Source organism: Dermacentor andersoni, chromosome 1 (genome assembly GCF_023375885.2).
Source record: "Dermacentor andersoni chromosome 1, qqDerAnde1_hic_scaffold, whole genome shotgun sequence".
Lineage (NCBI taxonomy): Eukaryota > Metazoa > Arthropoda > Arachnida > Ixodida > Ixodidae > Dermacentor > Dermacentor andersoni.
The window spans coordinates 103,259,231-103,282,830 of NC_092814.1; the positions used below are offsets into that span (position 1 = coordinate 103,259,231).

Genomic DNA, 23,600 nt, shown 5'->3' on the forward strand with positions numbered 1-23,600 from the left:
GAGGCTGAGTCTTCTATTCTTGCGGACAACTTTCTGTGGCTATAAAGGGAGGCAAAGCACGCACAGTGGAACAGCTTCTGTAAAGGGTACCACATTTTCATCCATGTTAGTTTAAGCTGGGGAAGACAAAACAAACGCCTTATTAGCAACAGTTAAATAAGACAAAACATACCACTGAATGTAAAAGTTTACGGATTTTGCGGCTTTTCCCTTCAGCGTCTGGGCAAATGTGAAACCGTTGCATGTGGAAGCTGCGTGATTGAGCGTCTGTTCCCGTCTGTTCCGAGCAACTAAAAGCACTGTCAAACGCTAACGAACTACTTGGCGCTATAATATGTGTGCAGAAGCTCCATTCCCATAGCTTTCCCTTCATAGCCACAGAAAGTTGTCCGCTAATATAGATGGTTTAATCAGAGTCTGTGGTTCTTATTGAGGATTTCTGTGGACTGAGGATTTGTAGCTGAAAAGGATGTCCAGCTGTTTTCACTCTCATTTAGATTATGGTTTATTTTTAAACCACATGTGGCAAATAGCACGACTCTGCCATTTCATCAAAACTTGCATGGTGAATTAAGCAACTTATTCATGTTGAACTGCAATGTAAACTTTCATGCAGGACTGCAGATGAATTCCAGCTAGTCCTGGCTGGGAGAAGAGGAAAGGCAACGCTGAGGTGTTATGTAGCTAAGCAAGAAAGGGTGCACTACCTTCGCGTATGTGGCTACGATGTTTCTGAGTATGGTGAGTTGTTCATACTTGCACTACTGCATGCATTTACAAACTTATCCACTAAATTGTCTCGCAATACTGTAATGTCATAGTGGATCAGCAGGCTGTGGCTAAAGATACATCTAATATACTTGATCAGTTATAGACACGTTTCATGGCAGTAGTTTCGGTGAGCACTGGTTTCATTTTGATTCTCTGTAAAGCGTGTGATGTCACAAACACTGGCTACATTGCAATGGACAATTAGTTAGCAGCCAGCTGTCTAGTGAAAAAATAACCGGGATGTGCACACTAGTTAAAAGCATGTCTGCTCTGATGAAGTCATGTGTCTCGCACCACTACTGCACTGCAAAGGAAGTTGCAGTGCCCTCACCGCTGGGAGCATTTATCAGTTACGAGAAGAGAATTGCAGCTTGCATGCTGATTTTGTGTAGAATAGAAGTGAGGGTAGTGGATTGCTTTAATAAATGAAAGCATATTGATGTGCTAAGCACGTCATTCTTTTTTTCTTAGTTCATTTCATAATTCAACATTTGGTTAATTGACAACAAAACTGAAGCAATGCTGGCACGTTTATTACCTTCGCATATTACGACTTGTGCCATTATCTAACACAAACATTTGTTCTTGTTGAAGCTGATGACTCTACAATTTGTGAAAAGCGGTACACATGCACAATCGTCACTGTTCACAAGAAAAGACTTGTCTACGGCTTTATCATTTACAACTGCAGTATGCATTACCAACTCGCAAAGCATACCTGAGCCACTATTCTCTGTAATATGCATTCAAGCTTGCCATCTATGCTCACCACGTCATCTCTCTTCTGATGCTGCCTATGTGAGATGCACTCTCCTTGGTGCCAGCAGAGACAGTGATGAGACAACTCTGACCATGCTCAACCAGAAAGTGGCACAGCTTGAGTAGGTTGAAGATAAATTTGAAAAGACCATGTGGGGCAGCTCCAGAGAGCTGCAACAGCTGTGTACAAAGTTGCCATTTTGTTCATATAGAAATGGTACCAGAAATTACACAGTTGTATTGTTGTGCTCTGAATAAAGTTGGTCCAAGTTCTCACTCACAGAAAACAGTGGCAGTGCTAAGGCGCAAACCTGGATGATTGGGTGAAGATTGCAAATATGCTAGTGCATCATGCCACTAGATTCCAAAACTGCGTAATCGGTTTCACAAAGCTCAAAGCGATTGCCTTGAAAATGTGGAATGCAGGAAGGCACAGATATGCTCATGGCAAGCTTAAAAGAATAACCATTGACTGGAGATGTAGAGGAACTCTTAAGAGGCTTCAAATTTTTTTATTCTCTCCCTTACCCCCCTCCCCCCTTTCTTTACTGAAGTTATAAAACTAATTTCTATACTGTAGATAATAGATCTGACTTTAGCCAGTTTTCAGGAGTGAAATTCAATGAGGAATTGTACTGTGGACTTTATTTCTTTAATGCCAACTTCTCTTATACTAAAAAAAAATCGAGCAGGGTGGATGTGTAAAATTAGTGATGTCACTTCAAAGATCTCCTATTTTGCAAAAATAGTCAAATAAAAAAATTAACTCCACAGTTGCATAGGCGACACACTCCTGTGACAATTGAAAGCATAAATACGAGTTATTTTTACTCATTAGGGTAGCGTTCTCAAAGAAATATGGTAAATCATGCCCCTTATAAGCCCCAACTTCTCTAAAGGTTAACAGGAGCGAAATTCAGTGCAGAGACAAAGTATTGCTATAAATAAGTTAGCCATCCAAATTTCATTTAACCCTTTGATGGTCGATTTTTTTTTCATTGAAGATTCCAATTCTTCTGAGGGACCTATTTCAAAAAAAATTTTCGTAATTTTGCTAGGGTGACTGTAAAGTGAGAAAAAAATATATTGTGTTGGCATATATGTACCGTTTATTCATGAATAATAACAATGAAAAAAGGAAATAAACTTATAAGAAAAAAAAAATAAATGCATTGTTATACACATAGTTCAAGGCTTAGAAAATGCGTACACAAGAATATTTTGCAACTTTCAAATGTTCCTGCTCTTATACTAATATTTACGTCCATAGCGTAATCGAACCGCGTAGGTGAGCACACTCAAGAAAACTGTGTGGTTGTGTGCCCGTCAAAAAAGCAAAACGTGTGACAAACTTCTGCTAATCTTCATCTTATTGCCAACCTGAGGCAATTAATTTTCGCGCGTCTCCAAAAAAGAAAAAAAAGGAAACACATGCACGGAGTTATCCTTCCTATGTGCACCCCTGTGAGCACTAAACGAGCGAGAAACAGGCAGTCGCCCTTTGAGCGATTAGTAACGAGATAGCCATTAGTTTTGCGAGCGCAAGAAGCCGAAACCACCAGTGGAACAAAACCGAAACTGCTGCCCGCCCGCGCGCGCCACAACGCACGAGCGGTAGTATATAGATGCGCTGGAGCAAACTAGCTCTAAAACGAATCACGCAACGAAAACCGAGAAAGAGGGAGGCATGAGAAAGAAATTCCCTGTATTCCCACATAGTGGCAGCACATGCCAGAAAAAAAAAATGAAGGAAATAGGCGTGCTTTTTAAACGTACAGACAGCGCCGCAAATATACAGCATTGACCATTTTGGGCTTGTTCGCGGCTCCGTATATTTACATAATTGACCCTCAAAGGGTTAAATCTTCAAGTGCTTTGATTGTAGATTTTTGTGCTTACCCACCATGGTTGCTTAGTAGCTCTGCCGTTGTGTGGCTAAGCATGAGGTCGTGGGATCTAGTCCTCACCGTGGCAGCTGCATTTTGATGGGGTCGAAATGCAAAATCGCCTGTGGTACTCTGCATTGGGTGCATGTTAAAGGGACACTAAAGGCAAATATTAAGTCAAGCTAAAGTGATAGATTAATGCTCGAGAATCTCTAAGGCATCAATATTACCGTAAACAGAGCCTTAATAATTGAGAAATTGAGGTAAATGCAGGGCCATGGTTGGGCTCCCCCCAGGACATTCAAGCACTTGCCCGATGACGAAAGCACTCCTTGGTTAAATTCTGTCACTAGTGCTCAACTATCCGTTGCAAAAAATATCCTTGTATTGTGTTATAAGACAAAATAAAATGCTATTTGTACAGTATCTCATTTTTTTGAAAAAATAAGTCATTGAAATGACCCTTGACACGACGCGGCCGGTAGAGAGGTTTCATTTTCGCTCGACTCCGCGTGGTCCAGGCTTTCACGTTTCACCAGTTTTGTTATCACATAGTGCTGCGCTGGTTTTGGTGGCTCATGAAATTCGCACAAACTGCAAGTAGCAGAGAATTAAACTTCCATGTGATGTCCTGGGATACCCGAACGGTCTACGCCACTTGACCAAAAAGTAGCTGCAACGGCGAATCCACCACTCTGTCTTGGCTCGGTAGCGCTGTCTGTCGGGCGGGGTTTTATTCACCAACGGCAGCAAAGGGTGGTTGGTGATGGCGTATGCAACGTCACCACTCCCCTGGTTGGGTGGCGGGAGATTTGAGTTTCGAAAATGCCATTTGGACCCTTTAGATGCAATTTTCTCGTAAACTAAGTCTGTTCTTGGTGCGAAACAAGCGTTGTAATGTTTCTGGAATGATATCTAAACAGTCCACGTTGACTTAGTATTTGCCTTTAGTGTCCCTTTAAAGAATCCCAGGTGTTCAAAATTAATCTGGAGTCCTGCACTACAGCATGCCTCGTAATCAAATCGTGGCTTTGGCACGAAAAACCTCAGAATTAAATTTTTAACTTTTGTGTTGCCTCCATCCCCCCTTTTCTGCATTATTTTCTGGTTTGAGACATCTCACAACTGTTTTTACTTTTTTTTTTCTTAGTAAATATAGTTGGAATACTACAATGCTTGCATACCTTGTGCTGGTAACTTGTTTAAAATTGCACAACTCTAACAGTGTAGCAAGTGTGATCTTTGTAACCAAGCAGCAGGTTATCTTTTCTTTTGGGGAGGGAAAACTAGGCCAAGCAGTCTCACCAGTGATGGATTTTATACATCTCTTGATTTCACTGTCCCTGTGCAGATCAACTATTGTAGCAGTGCGGGGATTTTTGTACATTGCAGCAGGTTTCAGTGTTTTCTTTTTGTTCTCAGAAAAGCGTGACAGAAAGAAGAAGCCAGAGGACAACCTCAGTATGGAGGTTTTGGGAGCTGGGGACGCAGCCAAGGATGCACAAGAAGCAACACAAGAAAAAACAGAAGACAGTTGTAAAGCACAGAATAATGATTAAGCACATTTTTGATAGCTATTAGAACATCCATTTGCTGTGGCCTTTCTTACTCGTTTGGGACCATGGTCTGTATCTCACAAAAAGTGACTTAAAAGTTATCTCGCGACGCGAGGGTCTGCTGATGAAGTGTGCTGTATCTGGTATGCCACATTATATGGGAGCCTTGCTGTATTCAGAATGTGGCCTCCAGGGAGCAGATTCTAATGACGTCCTTCAGCTCATTGACTGGCATCTAAAATGGTGTAACACACCTGCACCTTACACCGATTCACAGGGCTGCATTTAGGCCACTTGTAGGTTATTTAAGATAATTAAGTTACCTTTTTGTTATAGTTTTAGCTCTACCTGACAAACTTGCCTGCTTTTAATGAAGCTCTGCAGAATTATTCTGACCGTAAATCATTTCACTTCAAAAGATTCTTTGTACAATCTTAAGCACAAAGCAAAAAATAATAAAATTGATACGCACATACAAAATTTGTTAACTTAATTAGAAATTGAAGCAGATGCATTTCAGGCATCTAGTGATGCCGTAACACTAGCAATGAGAACAGCCCTTTTTCAAATGTGTACTGGAAGTTGGGGTGGACTTGTTGCCAAAGACAGCACCTGTGCCTTCTGTCAGCGTCATTTTGGGACCCATGCCAATGCTACCCAAAGGCACAGGCTGCCTAGCTGAAAGCTGGGCAGGTTTGCCTGATGTTGACTTACTGCATCGTGAGGAATAAAGGTTGGGCAGCTGCCAGAAAATTGAGTTTGGTTACATTGCTCTTAGTTTGGAGAAACAGCCTGGAGAAGGGGGGGAGGGGGGGGGGCAAGAAGGGGTTATCCAGAGAAAACAAGGCATGCTTCATGTTGGAGTGGCAGGCAGTGCCCTTTGTGCCACCATTGGACTCTTTCTTTTGATATCTTAATGTTTATTTGTGCCTGCTGTACCTTTTTGCATTTGTTGAGTTTAAGGAAAAAATGTGTAAAGTGTGCACGCAAGAAATTGGCAGTAGGCATCATCTCATGTTACATCCGTAGCCAAAAGTTATCACTGCATGTTGCTCTTGTCTGCGAGGAGTGTGTGTTGTTGGAACGGATTAAAATGCTAAACCGTCATTTCAGTGTTTTCATGGAGTTGAGGTGTAACCAACAGAAACACACTCGCACGCACACGCGCACACACACACACAACACACACACAACAAATAAAAGCTACACACTCAATCAGCTGCCCAGTATGCCTTTGCCATTCTTAAGTTATTTTTGAACCAAAATTATTATTCTGATACAGAGGGTACCTTTGGTGCACCCTGTTCTCGCCACAAACGGTGCAGAAAATGGCAAAATTGTTACTGCAAACAGCAGTTAGATAAGAAATGGGTTGATCACGTTTGTTCATTCACAACACTTTGGTTCATGTAGGACATGACACCCTGCATTCCATATCAGAAAGATTTCTGATATGGAATCAAACCAGTCATGTGTTTTTTAACCACTATGCCACAGCTACAATCACAGACACACAGGTACGAATGCACTTGCATTGTCTGCACTGACAGTTTTTCATTGCGCTCATTTCATGCACTGTACACCTGGCTGTACACTGCAACATGCTGTTGCGTTACTTCACAGGTGTTTGCACTGTGCTGCATGTGCTTTCTGCAAGACTCGTGGGTTTGTGGGGAAAAAAAAAACATGCCAGCATTTAAGGTCACCTTGCAGAGGCCACACTAATCAGACATCTTGTATGTCCTGCTTGCAAATACAGTCAAACGTTGATATAACGGAAAAGAATATAATGAACTGTTGGATGCAACAAAGTAAAAAAAAAAAAAATAGTGGCCACGCCTATTTCGATGGGCTAACTTATGGCTATAATGAAACCGAATGTACAAGATTCAACGCAATATTCGATATAGCGAAATGAATATTTCCTCACTCATTGCAGAATTTTTCTTGAGAGGCAGGCAAGCTGGAGCGGTATAATTCGCCGTCGATTATTTGATAGTGATAGCAGTTACATGGACACTGCAGAAGAATGTCTGGCGTCGCCATGATGCTCCGTATAAAGTCTAAGTACGATAACAGTGGCCGTATGCTGTGGGTGCGAGCAAAAGCATGCGAGGTAATGCGAGGGTGAGCCAAGAAGCACGGTGGCTCGATCTCATGCGTGTCAAGGGTGGAAGGCTGGGAGGAACTGCACTGTCTGCCATTTCGCGCAAGGCTGCGGGGGGGGGGGGGTCTGCTCCATTGGCGGCTGCGTATGGTGCGGCTGAGTGCGGCGACCGCGTGGGCATTATCTTGAAAGCGATCTGTGGTGAGTACAGAGTCTATACGTGCCGAAGGCTGATGGCTTCGTGTGCGCTGTGTCCTCGCCACTCAGTTTGCGTTGAAGCGAGAGGCAGCACGAAGGGCAATTCTCTTGTTGCCACTGCCGCTTGCACTCGTGCCAGTGTTTAGACAGCGAGTGTCCGCGGTCATCGAGGCAGATGTGTTCATGTTTGCCAGTGCACGCATGACACCATGCTTGTTAGTTAACGCATGTTTACAAGTTATACGACCGATAAAACTACAATCCATACTACGTATAGCTGTCTAACAATTTGCTATGGCAATTGATGATTCGCCTTTCAGGTGAAACTGCAACACTTTTGGGGGGATACAATTACTTTCACTTGACTTGGCACCAAACGCATTGGCATCTACAAGCAACAACAATCCTGGCACAGTGCCGAGATAGCGGGCTTGGCACTGTGCGAGAAGCACTATCGCCCATCGATGCCAACGCTTATGTGCCGAGTAATGCAAAATCTCGTGAAAGTGCTCGTATTGTTGATCGAAACGCACCGCACCCTATCGTGTGTTGCACGAAGCGTGCTCGTAACGGCAGCGTTGTGTTGTCATCGCTCACTTTTGAATGTGTCTAGCAAATCATGGGCACGATCGGAGATCGTTGTTGGAAACACGTATTTCGAACAACAATCTCCGATCGTGCCCCATAGCACTAGTCACGGCCGGTCTAGAGCACACCTCTGCTGTCTGACCAGACATGTGCTCTAGACCGAGAATACCGCCCTTGCTGGGTAGCTTGCAATGCTAACACACAGCGTCACGTTTGCGAGCACAATCCAATTTCTTTTTTTCATCTATATTAGTGTGTCCTTTTATCCTGTATATCGTACATGACGGAAGTAACTTTAGTGGCAGCTGCGACTTCGTTATAACGAGGTTCGACTGTAGATGCCACTATATTCGGCACATGCATGTTGCTGCATGCCAGCTCCGTACTTCAGATTGCAGCAAAGCCTTTCAGTGTTGTCCGGGACAGGAGTTATTCCCGTGGCACCTCGGTTCTCTGTGTTTTCCAGGAGTACCAGGAGTGAGGTGGGTTGGTTTCTAAAGGTGACATGGGAGCCTCTACACGTATCCGGGAGTCAAAGGCTGGGGGCCTTTGACATAAGACCCCTGGCTAAAGTTAAGGTGAAAGTTTTTGGCTGGACTGCTGCTCGCAGTAACTCAGTTAAAGAACTGGACACTAGCAGTTTTTAAAGATCGTTTACAAATTACAGTGACATAGGAAAGGGTTGGAATCTCGACCTTTATCGTGAAGGCAATTTAAGGGAGGAGCCCTTCATAACATCAACTGAGAAAATTTGTGTTAGTGCCAATCAAGCAGTATAGAATGCACAAAGTGGAAAATTTTGCCTGAAAGTAATATTTTATGTCTATTTCCATCTTTCATGCCATGTTTTCCACTGCTGTTATGTAAACATGTACGCTGGCAAAACAGGAGTTGACGTACCTATGCACTTGAGATCAAGTTATCACATGTATTGCTTGTTTTCTTCTTTTCCTTTTTTTAGCAGTGTGTAGGCGAAATATCTACATTTCTGTCTTGCGTGTAGGCGTTAAGATCATCTGCCATAGACATTTAGCAATAACGCAAAATGTCCATTAGGAAACATATGTTCTTGTGTTCAAATGCCTTTTTTTTTTTTACATAAATAATTTGTTCACTTTTTAGTACCTCACAAACTACTTTTAGAAGAAATTTATGGCTCTTATAACAGCCATCGCTATCTTGCCTCTAAAGATTACATGTGTGGGGCAACCAGTGTGACCATAGAAAGTTGCTGCGAACCACCACATTATCTACTGCTTTGTGGCGGGTAGAAAAGGTTATCATGTGCAGTTGAGTTTTACAGAAGAATCTCTTTAGGACTAAGTTGACAACACCATGAAAACTTGTCCAGCTTATCAGGGAGCATGGTTTTACATATGTGTCTGACGTAATATAACCAGGAGTCAAATTCTTTTTATATGTGATATTGCTTTCAGCGCAAGCTGCTTAATTTGCCTGAAGAAGCAGTAGTAAACATAGAAGAGAAACTTGTGAAATGAGTGCACCTCCTTTTTTTTCTTCACATGATTTGTAGAGTGTATTGACAAGCTCAACAAGACAAACGTTGGGACATAGATTAGGAGCCTTTGCTTTAGTGGGATGTTGAATTTTATCATGGTTAACAATAACAGTTCAATTAAAATGATGATGGGCAATTACAAAAAGAAAGCTTTCGTTAGTAAAACACATCTGCATAATTCATTTGGCCCAATTCAACATAATTTTCAGCTTACTTTGTTAAACAAATGAGTGCACTGCTATCAGAAGTTATGGCTGCCTCAGGTTTCTCACAAGTCCTTCAGTGACGGCATGCAACTAAACAGCTGTGCCTTAATAAACTGAGCATCATCACGCAAGATCACATCAGGGGGGGTATTCTGTAAGAGTCCACCTCGTGAACTGTCCATTTCAGGCCGCTACTGATTGGATGCAGCTGTACGAGCGAGGAGGAGACGAGCGGCCCTAGCCAATCAGCAGCGGCCTAAATGGACAGTCCACTAGGTGGACTCTTACAGAATACCCCCCTTCAGCACATCCACTTCTGGACAGTGTCATTATTGTCGTCATTGTCTGAAAGAAGTTATGAGTGGCCCTCAAGATTTTGACAGTGTTTTCTTTCATTTTATTTTTCACTTTCTTGCCATTTCCTGAAGCCTTGTTAAGGTGACGCCACAACCACAGCCATTTTCTGCCCCTACTGAATTAAAAAGGTGTAGAGGTGGGCTAACTAATTATTTGTGTTGCGATGCTGCTTGTGCTGACAAGACATAAGAGTGGACACAGCAGTTAAGTGTCTGTTGTTTCTTGAAATCAAATACAGCATAGACCGCTTATAGCATAAGTCGCCTGAATACCAAATATCTGCACCATAACCAAAACAACAGTGTTCAAAGGCTGCACGTGTGCAAAACATGTAGACCAAGCAGTCGTGCGTATCCGAAAATCGAAGCATGCAATCGGGAGTTTTGCATCCGTTTAAATTTAGGAGCGTCCGAAGGTTAATGTCCAAGTACCCGCAGTCTTTGCTTGAAGCAAAGTAATAGTAATTAAAAAAAAAAAAAAATGCCGACCGCGGTGTATACACTGTGTCAAAAACATTGCGACCGTGGAGCAAGTTACTGCCATTCGATTGTTGCCCACGGGTCCATGCTCTCACTTGCGTTATCAAGGTGATTGCTCCACTTTCCATGTGCCGTACAGCCACTGCAATGCATTTCATTGACTCAGCACCAAACCACAACTTTGGTCGCCAACGAGCAGCGCTTGTTAGGCCTAGCTGGCGGGGGTGTCTGGCAGCTTGCCGTCGCGGGAAGCTCGTCCTTGATATGTTTGTACTCATAGACAATTGCGTAGAGATTACACATGCGATCACGCACATGGTCTGAACTGACAACAGTGCGTGTGAAGCAGAGTTTGGTTTCTCAGGTGATCAGCCGAGGCAACTATTACGCACATCTACCAAAGTATGTGTGCACCAGGCACGTACCCAAGATTTTTTTTCGTGGGGGAGCCCAGCCCACTGCAACTTTTTTATGCAAATGAGGGGAGTGTGGTACCGTTGCTATAGTATAAATGTGAATAATGCCTACCATTCACTATAAAGACGCATAAACCTGCAAAATAGTAATGAAATAAGGTGTACCTCACAGGTACGCCTGTGAGATACACCTTTCCTTTACTTGCCAAACAAGGAACCACATCAAATGGACTCACGCAGGAAAGAAACGCAAGAACACTGCCAAGAACAAGTAAACAAGCAAAAGTGTAAAATAAAGATTTCTAGTACCATTTTTTTAATTAACTCTAGAAGAATTGTAGAGGAATATATGTTTGCAGAACAATCGCAGTTCTTTTGCATCCCTCGTTTACTGCTATACCAAGTTGCGTGCCAAAACCGACTATTATTGTTACTTGGGAAGTTGCATAATGATGCGTGGCCACCAGTCCCATACAACCGCGTAAAGCGCAGGACGCTGAGGTTCTAAAGGCACTGTGCCCACTGCGGAAGGTTACAAAAACACCTACATAAGCACAGCAGAGAAGTGGGTACGTCAGGCGGCTCGATGATAACCATATAAGCGTCATTTAAAATACGCAGAATTATTCTCCACTTCTGGCGTCGTTTTCTGTACTTCGTTTTTAAATAAATAGATGTTGATCCATAAATATTTTCACAAACAACGGTTAAATTTGTTAATTTTCGCCTTTCACACCTGTCTGGCTGTTGCCTCTGCTGTTTCCCTTGGTACATCGCTTAATTTCTCAATTCCTTGCAACTCTTGTTTCCAGCTGCCAATTTTGTACGAAAAGTGCTGTACAATTCGGGAAAAACCAGACAAGGTAACGGATTACATTCATGTTGCTTATGGGTTTAACAATTATTGCAGGGTTTGATGATGGACACTTTTTCGCATTATTTTATTTTCCACCTTATCGAACCCATATCGCGGCTATATGGTTCCGAGGATCTGCCAGCGTCGCGGCGAGTCGTCACTCGAGGAAATAATGAAGCAAAATGCAAAGTTAAATGCAACTGGCATTTTCTCCGGCTGCAGCTTGTCCCACGATTCCTGGTCCCTGGATTAGTCTAAACAAAGAAGGTTGAACTAACGAAGCAACAGCGATGCGCGCAACTGTTGAATACATGCTTACAGCTGAACGCATCTCGAGTTAATCATACGGGCACCGAATCGATGAGAAAACTAGCCTTCACACCCCAGGAGATGCCGGTAACTACCGCCATCCAAAGGGAGTGAAAAAGGCAGCAAAATGTTGACCACCGAATAGCTGTCAAGTCTCAAAATTTATTTGGCAGCAGCTTTAGGAGTGTGAAGAGTGGTGGCGTGGCGTGGGGCGAGGCGGGGGGGGGGGGGGGGGGAGGGAATATGCAGACTAATATTTTTTCAGGGGGGGGGGGGGGGGGCGAGCCCCCCTTCCCTGGGTACGTGCTTAATGCGCACACTGGTAGGAACGGCGGAAGCTCACAAGTGCACATAAAGCCTAATGGTGCTAATAGCTCCAAACTAAATTTTTCGGAACACTGCCTAAACTGACAGCAGTTCACGACGGTGCACATTGCGACGGGTACACAGAAACTGAAGCTGCGTTCAGTGCAGAGCACACCGCTGATAAGCAGCTGAGCAAAAGGCTTCTCCGTTGCCTATAGGGGACCACTGCGCACCTGCATTGATCTGCCGCCGGGTTTATTATTATTATTATTATTATTATTATTATTATGCTCACTACCATGCTTGTCGGAAGGATTTTCCTGTGGAAGCTGTATTATAATCTGTATTTCGTCACGTGCAGCTGCACTGAAAGCGGTATGCATGTACATAGAGTTCTCTGGGAGGGTAAATGGGAGCCAGAAAAAGCCGCGTTGTAGCCAGTTCTGCACTCTAAACGGTTATGTTATAAGTGGTCTGAACTGTAGTAGCACTTTCAGCATTAATTACCAAAGGGGCTCTGCAGCTTAATTTTAACTATAAATGATTTTGCTTTGATTCTTTACACAATGCAGAGTTTAGTGCTAGAAATAATTCATCCTCTTTTCCATTTCACTGATCCAATGATGCCATAAGCTACTATTAATGAGTGTAGTTTAATGGATATGTATCGGAAGCTTGCATGTCAAAATTGCTTGTCACTGCAGCCAGTGCTCATGCTTTTTGATAGCATCGTTTTAGGGATGCATACCGATGCTAGCAATATTGCCGGTGGGTCAGTAGGGAACTGCAGAACTCCCTGATCTTGGCTTACTCCTTTGTGAGGAAAAAAGGGTGGTTGGCTGCTGCAAAAGTGTAATGAGTGGCGTCTTGTCTAGTTCACGGAAGTAGGAAGAAAAGGGAGGGGTGGAGGAGGCCATCCAGAGGAAGCAAATTCTGCTTCGAGTTGAATTAGTCAGCAGCCCCACCCTCCAAATCCCGATCACTGCTGTCATGTCGTAATTTTACTCTGAAAAATTTAGTACTCAATTTTTTGCTTGCTTCCAGGATGACAAGCATGTAAAACTTCAGCACATTGTTTCATGCATTTGCTTGTCAACTATGATGAAAAGATGTGCAAACTGTGCGACCAATCGTCAATCATAGTGAACAGCCAAATTTGCCACATGCAGCTGCAGTCGGTGAGGAATAAGTATTCTTGAGCAGATTAAAATACCAAATATTCTGATGTTGGCGCTGCAATGGCAACAAAATTCATACTGTGCTAACAGCGAAGAAAAAACTACAAGCTCAACCTATGTTGTAGAATCCCTGTAAGTGTTTCATATATTCAAGCAAAGCAATCCAGCTTTAGCCTCTCTTTTTTTTTTTTTTTCCAGTCAGGAAATAAATCTGCCCATGTTGTTAAAGGGCCTCTCACCAGGTCTGGCCACTTTGAGCTGACAAGCCCAGAGCATACATTACACGATAACAATCATGTCTGCAAAGTATTACATCACTATGCGATACAGACAGATCTTAAATTTCAAACCGAATGCTGTTTTCCCTTCTCCTCATGGCTGCCGCGCTCCAAGCCAGGGAATGACGTACACGTGCTAGTGCACCTTTGTACGTGTGTTAGTGCTGTGACGCCGCTGGTGGCGACACGTGACTTCGAGAATTGTTCAAGCAACATCTGTTATTTGTGTAATACGTTGCTTGAATAGATGAATTAAAGCTTAGAGAATTAATAAAACACACAAACCGAATTTCTGTATGTTTTTCAAAAGAGATGTACTTCTGTTTTGCCTGCTTGTTCCCACGTCGTGTAGTGGCACGTGCAGACACCGAAACTGTCATTTTCTACCATGTTCCAGTGCATGATCATGCTTTGTGATCCTCTTGTGTCTGCCCCAGTATTCATGTAGCACTGACTTATACCGCTAGTCACATGTCCTCGTGCACAACGTGCAACATTGTGCGCTGCATGAAACGAGACAATCACAACAGCGGGAGTGCGCCGCGCTGCAAAGAAAGCGAGGAAAAAAAAAGAAGGAAGGCAGGGCCCGTGACATACGCATCACGCAATCCTTGAGGTCTTAGGGAAGGAATTTCGCTTGCGGAGACTAGATGGGGCAAGTGGAGGGAGTCTCACTTGGCAGTGGAACTCTCCTCCTGAAATCATGGGTTCGTGGCACTGAAATATTTGTCTCTGCTATTAATGAGGTGATTTGAAATATTTTTGTGGCACAGCGCTGCCTAGAGGACTCGTAACAACTTTCAGTGTACAGCTAAAATTTCCTATGGGGCCTGGTGAAAGGCCCTTGAAGCATACCGAGGAATTTAGTCAAACAGGAGCACATAGTTTGGCTCCTTTAACTTGGCTGCACTGCTGCATCTCGCCTGCTATGCTTTCTATATTGTCACGTAATAGTGACAGTGAATAATACAGCGGCAAAACTGTTAATGACGAAACTAACTTTTTATTGGTTGAACTTGCGCCCACAAAAGCAAGTTACACACAAAGCACAGCAATAGCGGCGAACACGGTTGGTGATCGTTGAAATTTGATCTGCAAGTCAAGTGCGTCAGCTTTTATACATGAGCCATCGAAGGTTCCAGAGTAATCGCTGGTGCCCGTGTGTCTTCCAGAAAGTTCTACACAATTTGCGTCACACATGCAGTCGGATTACACAAGCTTCGGTGACAACAGACGGCAGAAAGAACCCTCCGATAACATATAACATTCTAGAAACTTCTGACACATGTGGGCGCGTCCCGCACTGGGCGATAACATTTGTTAGACGGTGAAAAGCAATCAGCCGAAAAAGATAAACAAGTACACATGTCAATATTATTGCTGTTAAAGACAATCACTGAAGTTGTGTACTATCTGCAACTATTAAAATTGCCTGCGTGTGCACCTTTCATATTGGTGTTATCCGATGAATTTTCACTTAAGCATCTGCATTAGAAATATCCAGTAGTGTGCTACTCAATAGATACACATTAATGGTTCCCACTTCCAAATGAAGCAAATAGAATAGCAGAACACACTCTTTGTGGCAAAGTAATGTGTGTAGGCTAGCACACAGTTTAGTGCCCGACATTAACGAAAGCATCACTAAGGTTGGTACAGAAACTTGAGCCATGGACAGCAATTTGCCTCAATTCGAGAAGAGGCAAAGGTGTGCACATTAATCGGACTTTCAGATGAAGCCAGAGTAAACTCTCAGTCATTTTAGTAGGGCTCTTAGAAATTGTTTAAATTGTGCTGTTTTGTGTGAAGCTTTGCGAGTAAACATTCCATGGGTAGAGCACAAAGATGTGAACATTTTAGTAAAGTTTTCTAGTTTTATGCAGTGTATCCAGGGTGTGCACAGGTCCTTGAAACCCTTGGAAACCCTTGAATTTGAAAATTGCATTTTCAAGGTCTTGAAAGTGCTTAATTTTTTTTTAACCCTTGAAAGTCCTTGAAAAATCTTGTGCGAGATGGAAAGCGCGATATACAGTCGAAGCCACTTATAACGATACTGGTTTGAACAATATATCAGTTATAACAATGAGAAGCTGCTGCACCATCAACATTTGTATGTGTTCCATGGTGAAATAATCCGCTTACTACATTGCCTCGATGCCGCATTATCGGTTATAACGATAAAATCTGGCTGCTGGTTGTCCGAGCTGAAAGGTAGTGAAATGCGAAATCCTTGAAAAGAAAAAAAAGGAAAACGAGAAATTCGAGCTGCTGCAAGATGGGCTGCAGCGCCAACAGCTACCCATGCTAGTTTTCCAGCCATCTCCGCGCCCTTCTCTTCCGTTGCCCTTCCACCCCTCCGAACATTAATGGGCTGCGCCCATAGCTCAAAGCCGCCCCACCCTTTAAAACACGAATGGACCGCGTCAACTGCGCTGCTCGCAGGTTGCTTGCATATTGCTCGCTGGCTCCTCATTCAGCGCAGTTCTGCAAATAGCTTAATTGCTTGCATTCGTCTTTGTTGGTTCTGTCGAAATCGTTCCTGGCCACGCGGTTTCTCAGCCTCGTTTGACCAACAGTTGGTTTGACTCCCCGCCAAAACGGAAGATGGCTGATCCACCCGCTAATCATCGGCAATGCACGACATTGCCGGTGAAAAGAAAGCGCACGGCTATAGATTTGGAAACTAAGTGCTTCTAACCGATGAGGCAATCGTCGTGAACGTGCTTACATCAGATAGCGACAGTGACGATGCCAGTGATGATGCGGGAGGGTAGGCTGCCTCAGTATTGTTCTCGCAGGAGGCCAGGCAGATAATTCAGTCCCTCCGGGGTTTCATTTTCTTGAGGAACCTTCCGCTGCACTACGTGGAGCACCTGGATGCCTTGGAGGATGTAGGCAAGCTTCACATAAAGCATGCAAGGCTGGGGGACATAGGGTTTTCTCGTGCAAGCCAGTGAGAAGTGCGTGGCGAGATGCTTGTGGCAATCTCACCTCAGCGTTTCTTCTGGATTTGTGAAGCTGACAGGCTACTGCGGCAGCCTTCTCGCAATTTCTAAAAGGCCCCTTTTGGGGCCACCAAAGCGATGCCTCGGCGGTGCTCGCATATCTCGTGCCACCCGTGACCCCTCTTTGCAGATGTTATAGCAGTGCCATTCTTTAACACCGACAGCCGCGGCTTGTTACACGCGATCGGAGCTCCCAGGAAGCAGTTAAACGAGCGAACACAATCAGCAGCTGGATGGAGGAAGGTGCTGGGGAGGGGCACTGACCTCCCTGCTATTATAGTTTTCTCACATCAGCTCTGCCATCCCCCTATTTTGATATTTTAATGCAACCCGGTTATAACAATTATTGGTTATAACGATGGAATTTTCATTACATTTGAATATTGTTATAAGTGGGTTCGACTGTACACAAAGAAAAATTGGTGCGAAACCCGTGCATAAAATGGAAATATGTTTATTTTCCCGGCACATAGTTTTCTACTGACTGTTAAAATAAGTCTTGAAAGTTTCACAAGTTTGATGGAGCCCGTTAGATAGCTGGCCACATTGAGGTGGCGTGATCGCCCGTTCAGAAATGTACGGCCGTATTGCCATCGACATCACCGGTGGTTCGGTGTCTCGTGGTTTTGCATTGCACATGCGTACGTTGATGTTTGACTATTTGGGCAGCCATGCGTTCAGACAGTTCTCTGTGTGTGACAGCAGCAATCCCGCAATTCACAGAAATGCCTGGAAAGTGTAAATTTCAAAGCGCGCGGCTCAGTGACAGCGCCTACAAGGATTGAGTGGCACCGGATGTAACGAATCCACATCGAGTAAAATGCAAACCATGCGGGAAGTGCTTCAACCTCGTTGTCATGGGCGAGTCTGTACTGAAAAGCCACATGAAGAGTGCAAAGCACAGCGCCTGTATGAAGAGAGCAGTGGCAGGTTCTGTGCACGAGTATTTTTTCGCTAGCGCGAGCGCGCGACCCGTAGATACTCCGTCACAGTCATCTGACGTCAACAGCACGTGCAAGGTAAACGAGCTGGTGACAGATGCGGAAATCTTATGGACGCTGAAGTTAGTCACATCCCACTGCTCCTACAGATTGTCGTCGGAAACAGGCGAGTTGTTTAAACGCATGTTTCCTGATAGTGAGATCGCTAAAAGCTTCTCATGTGGTGAGAAGAAGTGTGCTTACATGACCTGCCATGCCCTCAGACCTTTTTTTCTATCATCGCTGCAACGAGATATAGAGCGGTGCAAAAACTATGTTGTACTTTTTGATGAGGCTGCTAACGAGTGCCTGCAAGAGAAGCAAATGTACGTGCACATAAGATTTTGGGACTCATCCAAAAAGGTGATAACTAAGTACTACACATCTGTTTTCATGGGGCACGCAACGGCTGAGGATATTCAAGACCAACTTTTTTAAGTGCACTAGAACCGTTGCTACTGGCGAAGGTTCTTCAAATCTCAATGGACGGACCCAACGTGAACCTCAAGTTCTTCAAGATGCTGCAATCTCACCTGCAGGAAAACTTTAAAGTCCACTGTCTTGACTTGGGTACTTGTAGCCTCCACACTGTGCACAATGTCTACAAGGCAGGCGTCATAGCGAGCAAGTGGGGACTCGATAACCTTTTGTCCAGTCCGAGTGCACTGTTTGAGAATACCCCAGCAAGGAGGCATGATTTTTCAGCAGTCACTGGGAAGGCAGTATTTCCTCTGAACTATGTTGCCCATTGCTGGGTTGAGAATGTGGCTGTCATCGAAAGAGCTCTGGAACGCTGGAGTGATCTGCAGAAGTTTGTAGAATCCGTAAGGAAGAAGCAAGTCAGTCTGCTGAAGTGTGCATCTTTTCAGAACATTGTTTAATTCATTCAGGACACATTAGTAGTGGCAAAGCTGAACTTTGCTCTTAGTGTTGCTGCCACACTGAAGCCATTCCTAATGGAATACCAAACAGACAAACCGATGTTATTTCTTCTGGCGAGAGACTTGGAGACGATAGTCAGAAAGTTAGACAAAATTTACCTAGTGTTAAACATTGTCTTCAGCAACGGGGATCACTGGCCTGCTGCAAATTGATATAGAGGACCCAAAGAATCGTACACCACTGGAAAAAGTGGATGTTGGTCACACAGTCGAACAAATCGTGAAGAAATGCAATGCAAGTGCAAAAGATATATTTCACTTCAAGATGGGGTGTAAGCAGTTCCTAGTCACAGTAACGAAGAAGGTTCTTGAGAAGAGCCCCTTGAGGTTCCCAGTGGTTAGAGGCCTTTCCTTACTTGACCCTCGGCAAATGTGCTGCAGGCCTAATGAGTGCCTGGCAGGCCTCAAGAAAGTGTTGGAAGCACTCATTGTGGCAGGGAGGCTGATAGATCAGCATCGAGACTCTGTACTTGCAGAGTACACGGAGCTGTTACAAGAAAAACATCAACTGCGACTTTTCGAGAAAGTCACCAGTCTGGACACCTTTTTTAGTGAACTTTTGCAGTTCAATGCTTCTTATGCAGAGCTGTGGAAAGTTGTAAAACCTTTGCTTGTGCTAAGCCATGGTCAGGCAACTGTTGAGAGAGGCTTTAGCATAAACCGACAGATCTCTGTAGAGAACTTGAAAGGCCTCTCTTACATCCCGTAACGAATTGTGTGTGATGCAGTGGGAAAAGCAGGTGGTATCTTTAACATTGTCATCACAAAAGATTTGAGGACGGCCGTATCAGCTGCAAGGCATCATTATATTACTTGGAAGCCCAGAAAAGGCAGGAACAAGAACGTGTCAAGCAGAAAAAAAGCGCTGTGCTGAGGACCAGCTTGACAGTCTCAATAAAAAAAGGAAGATACTGGAAGCAGCTGTTAGCGACCTGACTGCATCAGCAGATGACTATGCTGAAAAGGTGGAAGCAGCCAATGACCTCACTTACATAATCAAATCTAATTCCATGAGAGAAGTGGCAAAGATTAAGGCTGAGCAATTGTTAAACCTGAACAGAGTGAGTGAGGCAAAGCTTCAGGAGGTCTCTTGAACTTTCCTTGGTGCGTCTTGACAGATATGTTATTCCACATTGAGTGCAATAAAAATATTAATTTTTTTGAAAATACTTTTGTATTGCAAAACTACGAAATACAGCTTCGTAGTAGGTCTTTGAAAACCTCCTAGAAGGGCCTTGAAAGTCCTTGAATATCCTTGAATTTTTTTCTGTTTAGCTTGTACGAACCCTGAGTGTATCAAACTAAGAAGCTGAATGTAGATGACTTCCCCCCCCCCCCTTTTTTTCTCAAAGAGAGGGCACCTCCTGGCTATTTTTAACTGCCTGCTGGCAGTTGCCCACAAGCCATTAAGTGACCATTTTTTACTACAAATTACTCATGTGCGCAAGCCCATTCATGTATTGCACACCCTCAGATGTTCTAAGAAACTGAAGTGGCAGTTGTAAACTCATCACACCCTTCCCATCACTTCATTAGCTTTGCCAGGGAAGGCTGCCATAAGCCCACCACAGAAAGTTGCTGGTGGCATATTGAGGACAACAGATAAGTTGAGGAATTGGGGAAAGTAAACATTGCAGTCATCTCCTCTCAGGTAATCTTCAAATATTGTATTTTGGTAACGTATTGCTTGAAAGGTACTGCATACATTGCAATATTCTGCTCAGGTTTCAAGAAAATGTGTTTCAAGACCCCTTTAAGAAAGGACAAAAGGCCGAGATGGGATTCAGTCATCATAGTACTTCCCTGGGGGAGATCTTAGTGAGAGTAAAAGTGAAAAATATTTTCCCTTTGTTCTGCAAAATGTTGCAGTACAACTGTGCTCTGTTATGCAATTCATGAAGCAACCAAAAGGTGACCAAATGGTGAAAAAAAATGTGCTTCTGCAAAGTTTAATTTTATGTATCCCGGTATCCCAGAAGACTTTCGGTTAAGCCCTCCGGAACAACACAAGTTACAATAACCAATAAATTTATAGGTTCACTAGGGTTGAGGATTGGGTGAGTTGGTATTGCATTCTAAATCTCGTACAGCACAACATAGAAAGGAAGAAACAAGCTGAGCCGGCCAGATAAAAGAACAGAGCCCTGACTTCCAACTGGTTTATTGGCAAGTTGCACGAAATATATAGCTGCAAGAAAGCATCAGAAAATTTCGTCGCAACACTTCACAAAACGTCTCACAAATAGAAGGCTATACCATCATGAGTCACAGAACATGCAATTCCGTCATGCACAGTTAAACTGATCAAGAAATCTTACTTCCTGTGAAGATAGGCACAATGATGGCACACTAACACGAGTGCTGCCAGCCCTTTCCATGAGATCAGCTTCAATAATCCCCTGCGTAAGTTGTGATCGGTGCTTTTTTAGCATTTCACACCAATAAAAATTCGGCTTACATCCACAGTCGCGACAACGAATTCCTAAGTATCCCTGTATAGTTAGTTCGGTGCACATTGTAATCATGTTCTTTTAGGCTTTCATTAAGGCAGCGACCAGTTTGGCCTATATATCTCTTCCCGCATGATAGTGGAATTGAATTAACAACGCAAGACCCAAAATGCTTTTTGTGCCTGGTGGAACAGACAGTTTAACCGTGCATTACAGAATTGCACGTTCTGTGACTCATGATTGTGTAATCTTGTATCGTCGTGACATTTTATTAAGTGTTGTGACGACATTTCCTGATGCTTTCTTGTAGCTATATATTTCGTGCAACTTGCCAATAAACCAGCTGGAAGTTAGCGCTCTGTTCTTTCATCTGGCCGGCTTGGCTTGTTTATTCCTTTCTATGTCGTTCTGTACCAGTTTTAGAAATTTATGCAACCCTCCAGCTGGGACCAGTTTTGCTGCAGAGTTGGAGTGTTTGACAAGTTACAAGTGAAAAGCCCATACCTGAACTCGACGCACGGCGCACATTCTTTGTATCTGAAAACATCAAGAATGTATGCCTACTGTATACTATGCGCCAAAATACTTTTTTCTTGGCTAACTGGACTGTCAAAAATGGCTGACCGGGAGTTCTCTGGGGTCATGAATGCGTTGTTACCACATCGAGGATGCAAAGAGTCTATATGCAAGAGAAATTTGGGTCACCAGGTAATGCCAGTGGTTCAAGAGATAAAAAGTTCTACGTGAGATTTTTAACTTAACCCCTAAATCCTGCACTCCATTGATCATACTAAAATACCGAGACCTGTTATTTGAGGGGTCATTATATATAAGAATAATATTGCCCATGGCATATTGTGAACTATTTCATTGTTTCATGGCATCACTCATCCAGTGTCTTCCAACTGGCATTTAAGGGCTCTATTATGACCAGTTGGTATTTACAGGCACCAATTGGTGCATCTGGAAAGCCTGCATAACTATGTAATTGACAAATACAGATCTAAGCAGTCCAGTGACTGTGTGGCTCTTATGTGCCAATGGAACACACAATGCGGTCCAACTTGTAAATATATCCAAGTGAAGGTACCTTAACACATATTACACCCACAATGATGTCCAATTGTAAGTTTGTATTAATACCAATTGGACTTGAGGTTTTGGGCAAATACAGTAAGGTCCTATTTGTGCCCCATTGAAAAACAACTGGATTCAATCATGTCTATTTGGAACTTTAATACTGATTGGACCCACAATGATGTTGAAATTAACCAACTGGACACAACAAGATTCCGGGAGAACACAATAAGGTCCAAAGTTGTCTCATTTAAAATCACAAATTTGTTTATTTTTTATTATATTGCAGCTGGGTTGTACTTGGTTCTCATTTTCTTCGTAATTGTTTGTTTGAAATGATAAAAAACAAGATGGTATTTTTTAAAAGCTTGAATAAGGCTATATGCAACCTATCCAAAAGAAATGACAGCCCATTAACTTCTGTTTAGTAGAGCCAAAGCTACACGACATTAAGAGGCTGTTCTAGCTGTGTCGTACTGCACAAGAGCACAGTACTATCACAAAAACAGTTATTGTCCAACTCTAAGGCCAAGTAAAGCATAACAAGGCCCAAGGTCTCTGTCCATTTTGTGTTTATGTGTCAATGTCCCTTTGTGTGCCATACAGTGAAACCATACATTGGAAAAACAGTTTCTCATATCTCATTGCTTGACTACAAAACGGATCTGCTTGCAAAACCTGTGCATTAAATTTTAATTTGTCAGTTCAGCACATGTGCTGTGCACATTCTTTATGTATGTTGCTCTTGCCATAATGAAAAAAAGAAAAGCTGTATCTAATGTCCATACAAGAAGTAAGCAAATAGATTGTTTATTGTACCTATATGTTACACTTTTTACATCAGAACAAACCAGCAATATTTAAAAAATAAGTTAATTATTCACAGCCATGTTGTCCACTACAAAAAGGTAAACTAGTAAACTTCTGTTAAGTGGGCATTAATATGTGCGCTTTGTTTTCAACAGCCATCACAGTTTGTTCAATGATCACAGCACAGGTTTCTGTCCAAAATCGGATGAATCCGTGATCACTGTTGCCAGCAGTACAATCAAGCAAACAATTCTCCTTCTGCAAGACAGCGGCAACCACAGCCAGATGGGCACTGTGACTGACTTCTGAACCAGTCCAGCAGGTGTTGTACGTGGCCTCCATGTCCACACTGAACACAAAAGTGAAGCTGGCCTGCACATATAATGCAAGTTGAAAAAATTTGCAATTAAAAAAATTGTGCACATGTCCTCTACATTCAAGTATTTTATCATGACAGCTGACCTGTAATGCCATATTTTAAGAGTACTGACACAGAAATCGTGAGACCCCCTTTTTTTTTTTCTTCAATGGGCAGCTGTCTAAATTGCTCTATGTCATCATTTAATGT

The 23,600-nt window shown here is 43.2% G+C and overlaps 2 protein-coding genes and 1 pseudogene across 8 annotated transcripts in view; 2 read left to right on the forward strand and 1 right to left on the reverse strand.

The window, feature by feature from the left end:
* The window catches only part of Nsun2 (tRNA (cytosine(34)-C(5))-methyltransferase Nsun2), a 162,008-nt gene extending 155,929 nt beyond the window's left edge, over positions 1-6,079 (forward strand). For 2 of the 3 annotated variants that reach the window (XM_055061849.2, XM_055061850.2), the window contains exons 19-20: positions 617-741; positions 4,839-6,079. In XM_055061849.2, the coding sequence (XP_054917824.1) occupies positions 617-741; positions 4,839-4,975 (262 nt within the window). In that variant the 3' untranslated portion in view covers positions 4,976-6,079. Of the gene's footprint in view, positions 1-616; positions 742-4,838 lie in introns of those variants that run through there. The other variant, XM_055061851.2, reaches the window with a different exon arrangement.
* An 8,477-nt stretch (positions 6,080-14,556) lies between these two features.
* Positions 14,557-19,862, forward strand: LOC140216144 (uncharacterized; annotated as a pseudogene).
* Positions 19,863-23,016: 3,154 nt separating this feature from the next.
* Positions 23,017-23,600, reverse strand: part of Wdr59 (WD repeat domain 59) — a 113,750-nt gene continuing 113,166 nt past the window's right edge. For 4 of the 5 annotated variants that reach the window (XM_055061852.2, XM_055061853.2, XM_050193379.3 and 1 more), the window contains one exon: positions 23,017-23,404. In XM_055061852.2, the coding sequence (XP_054917827.1) occupies positions 23,271-23,404 (134 nt within the window). In that variant the 3' untranslated portion in view covers positions 23,017-23,270. The remainder of the gene's footprint in view (positions 23,405-23,600) is intronic. The other variant, XR_008608677.2, reaches the window with a different exon arrangement.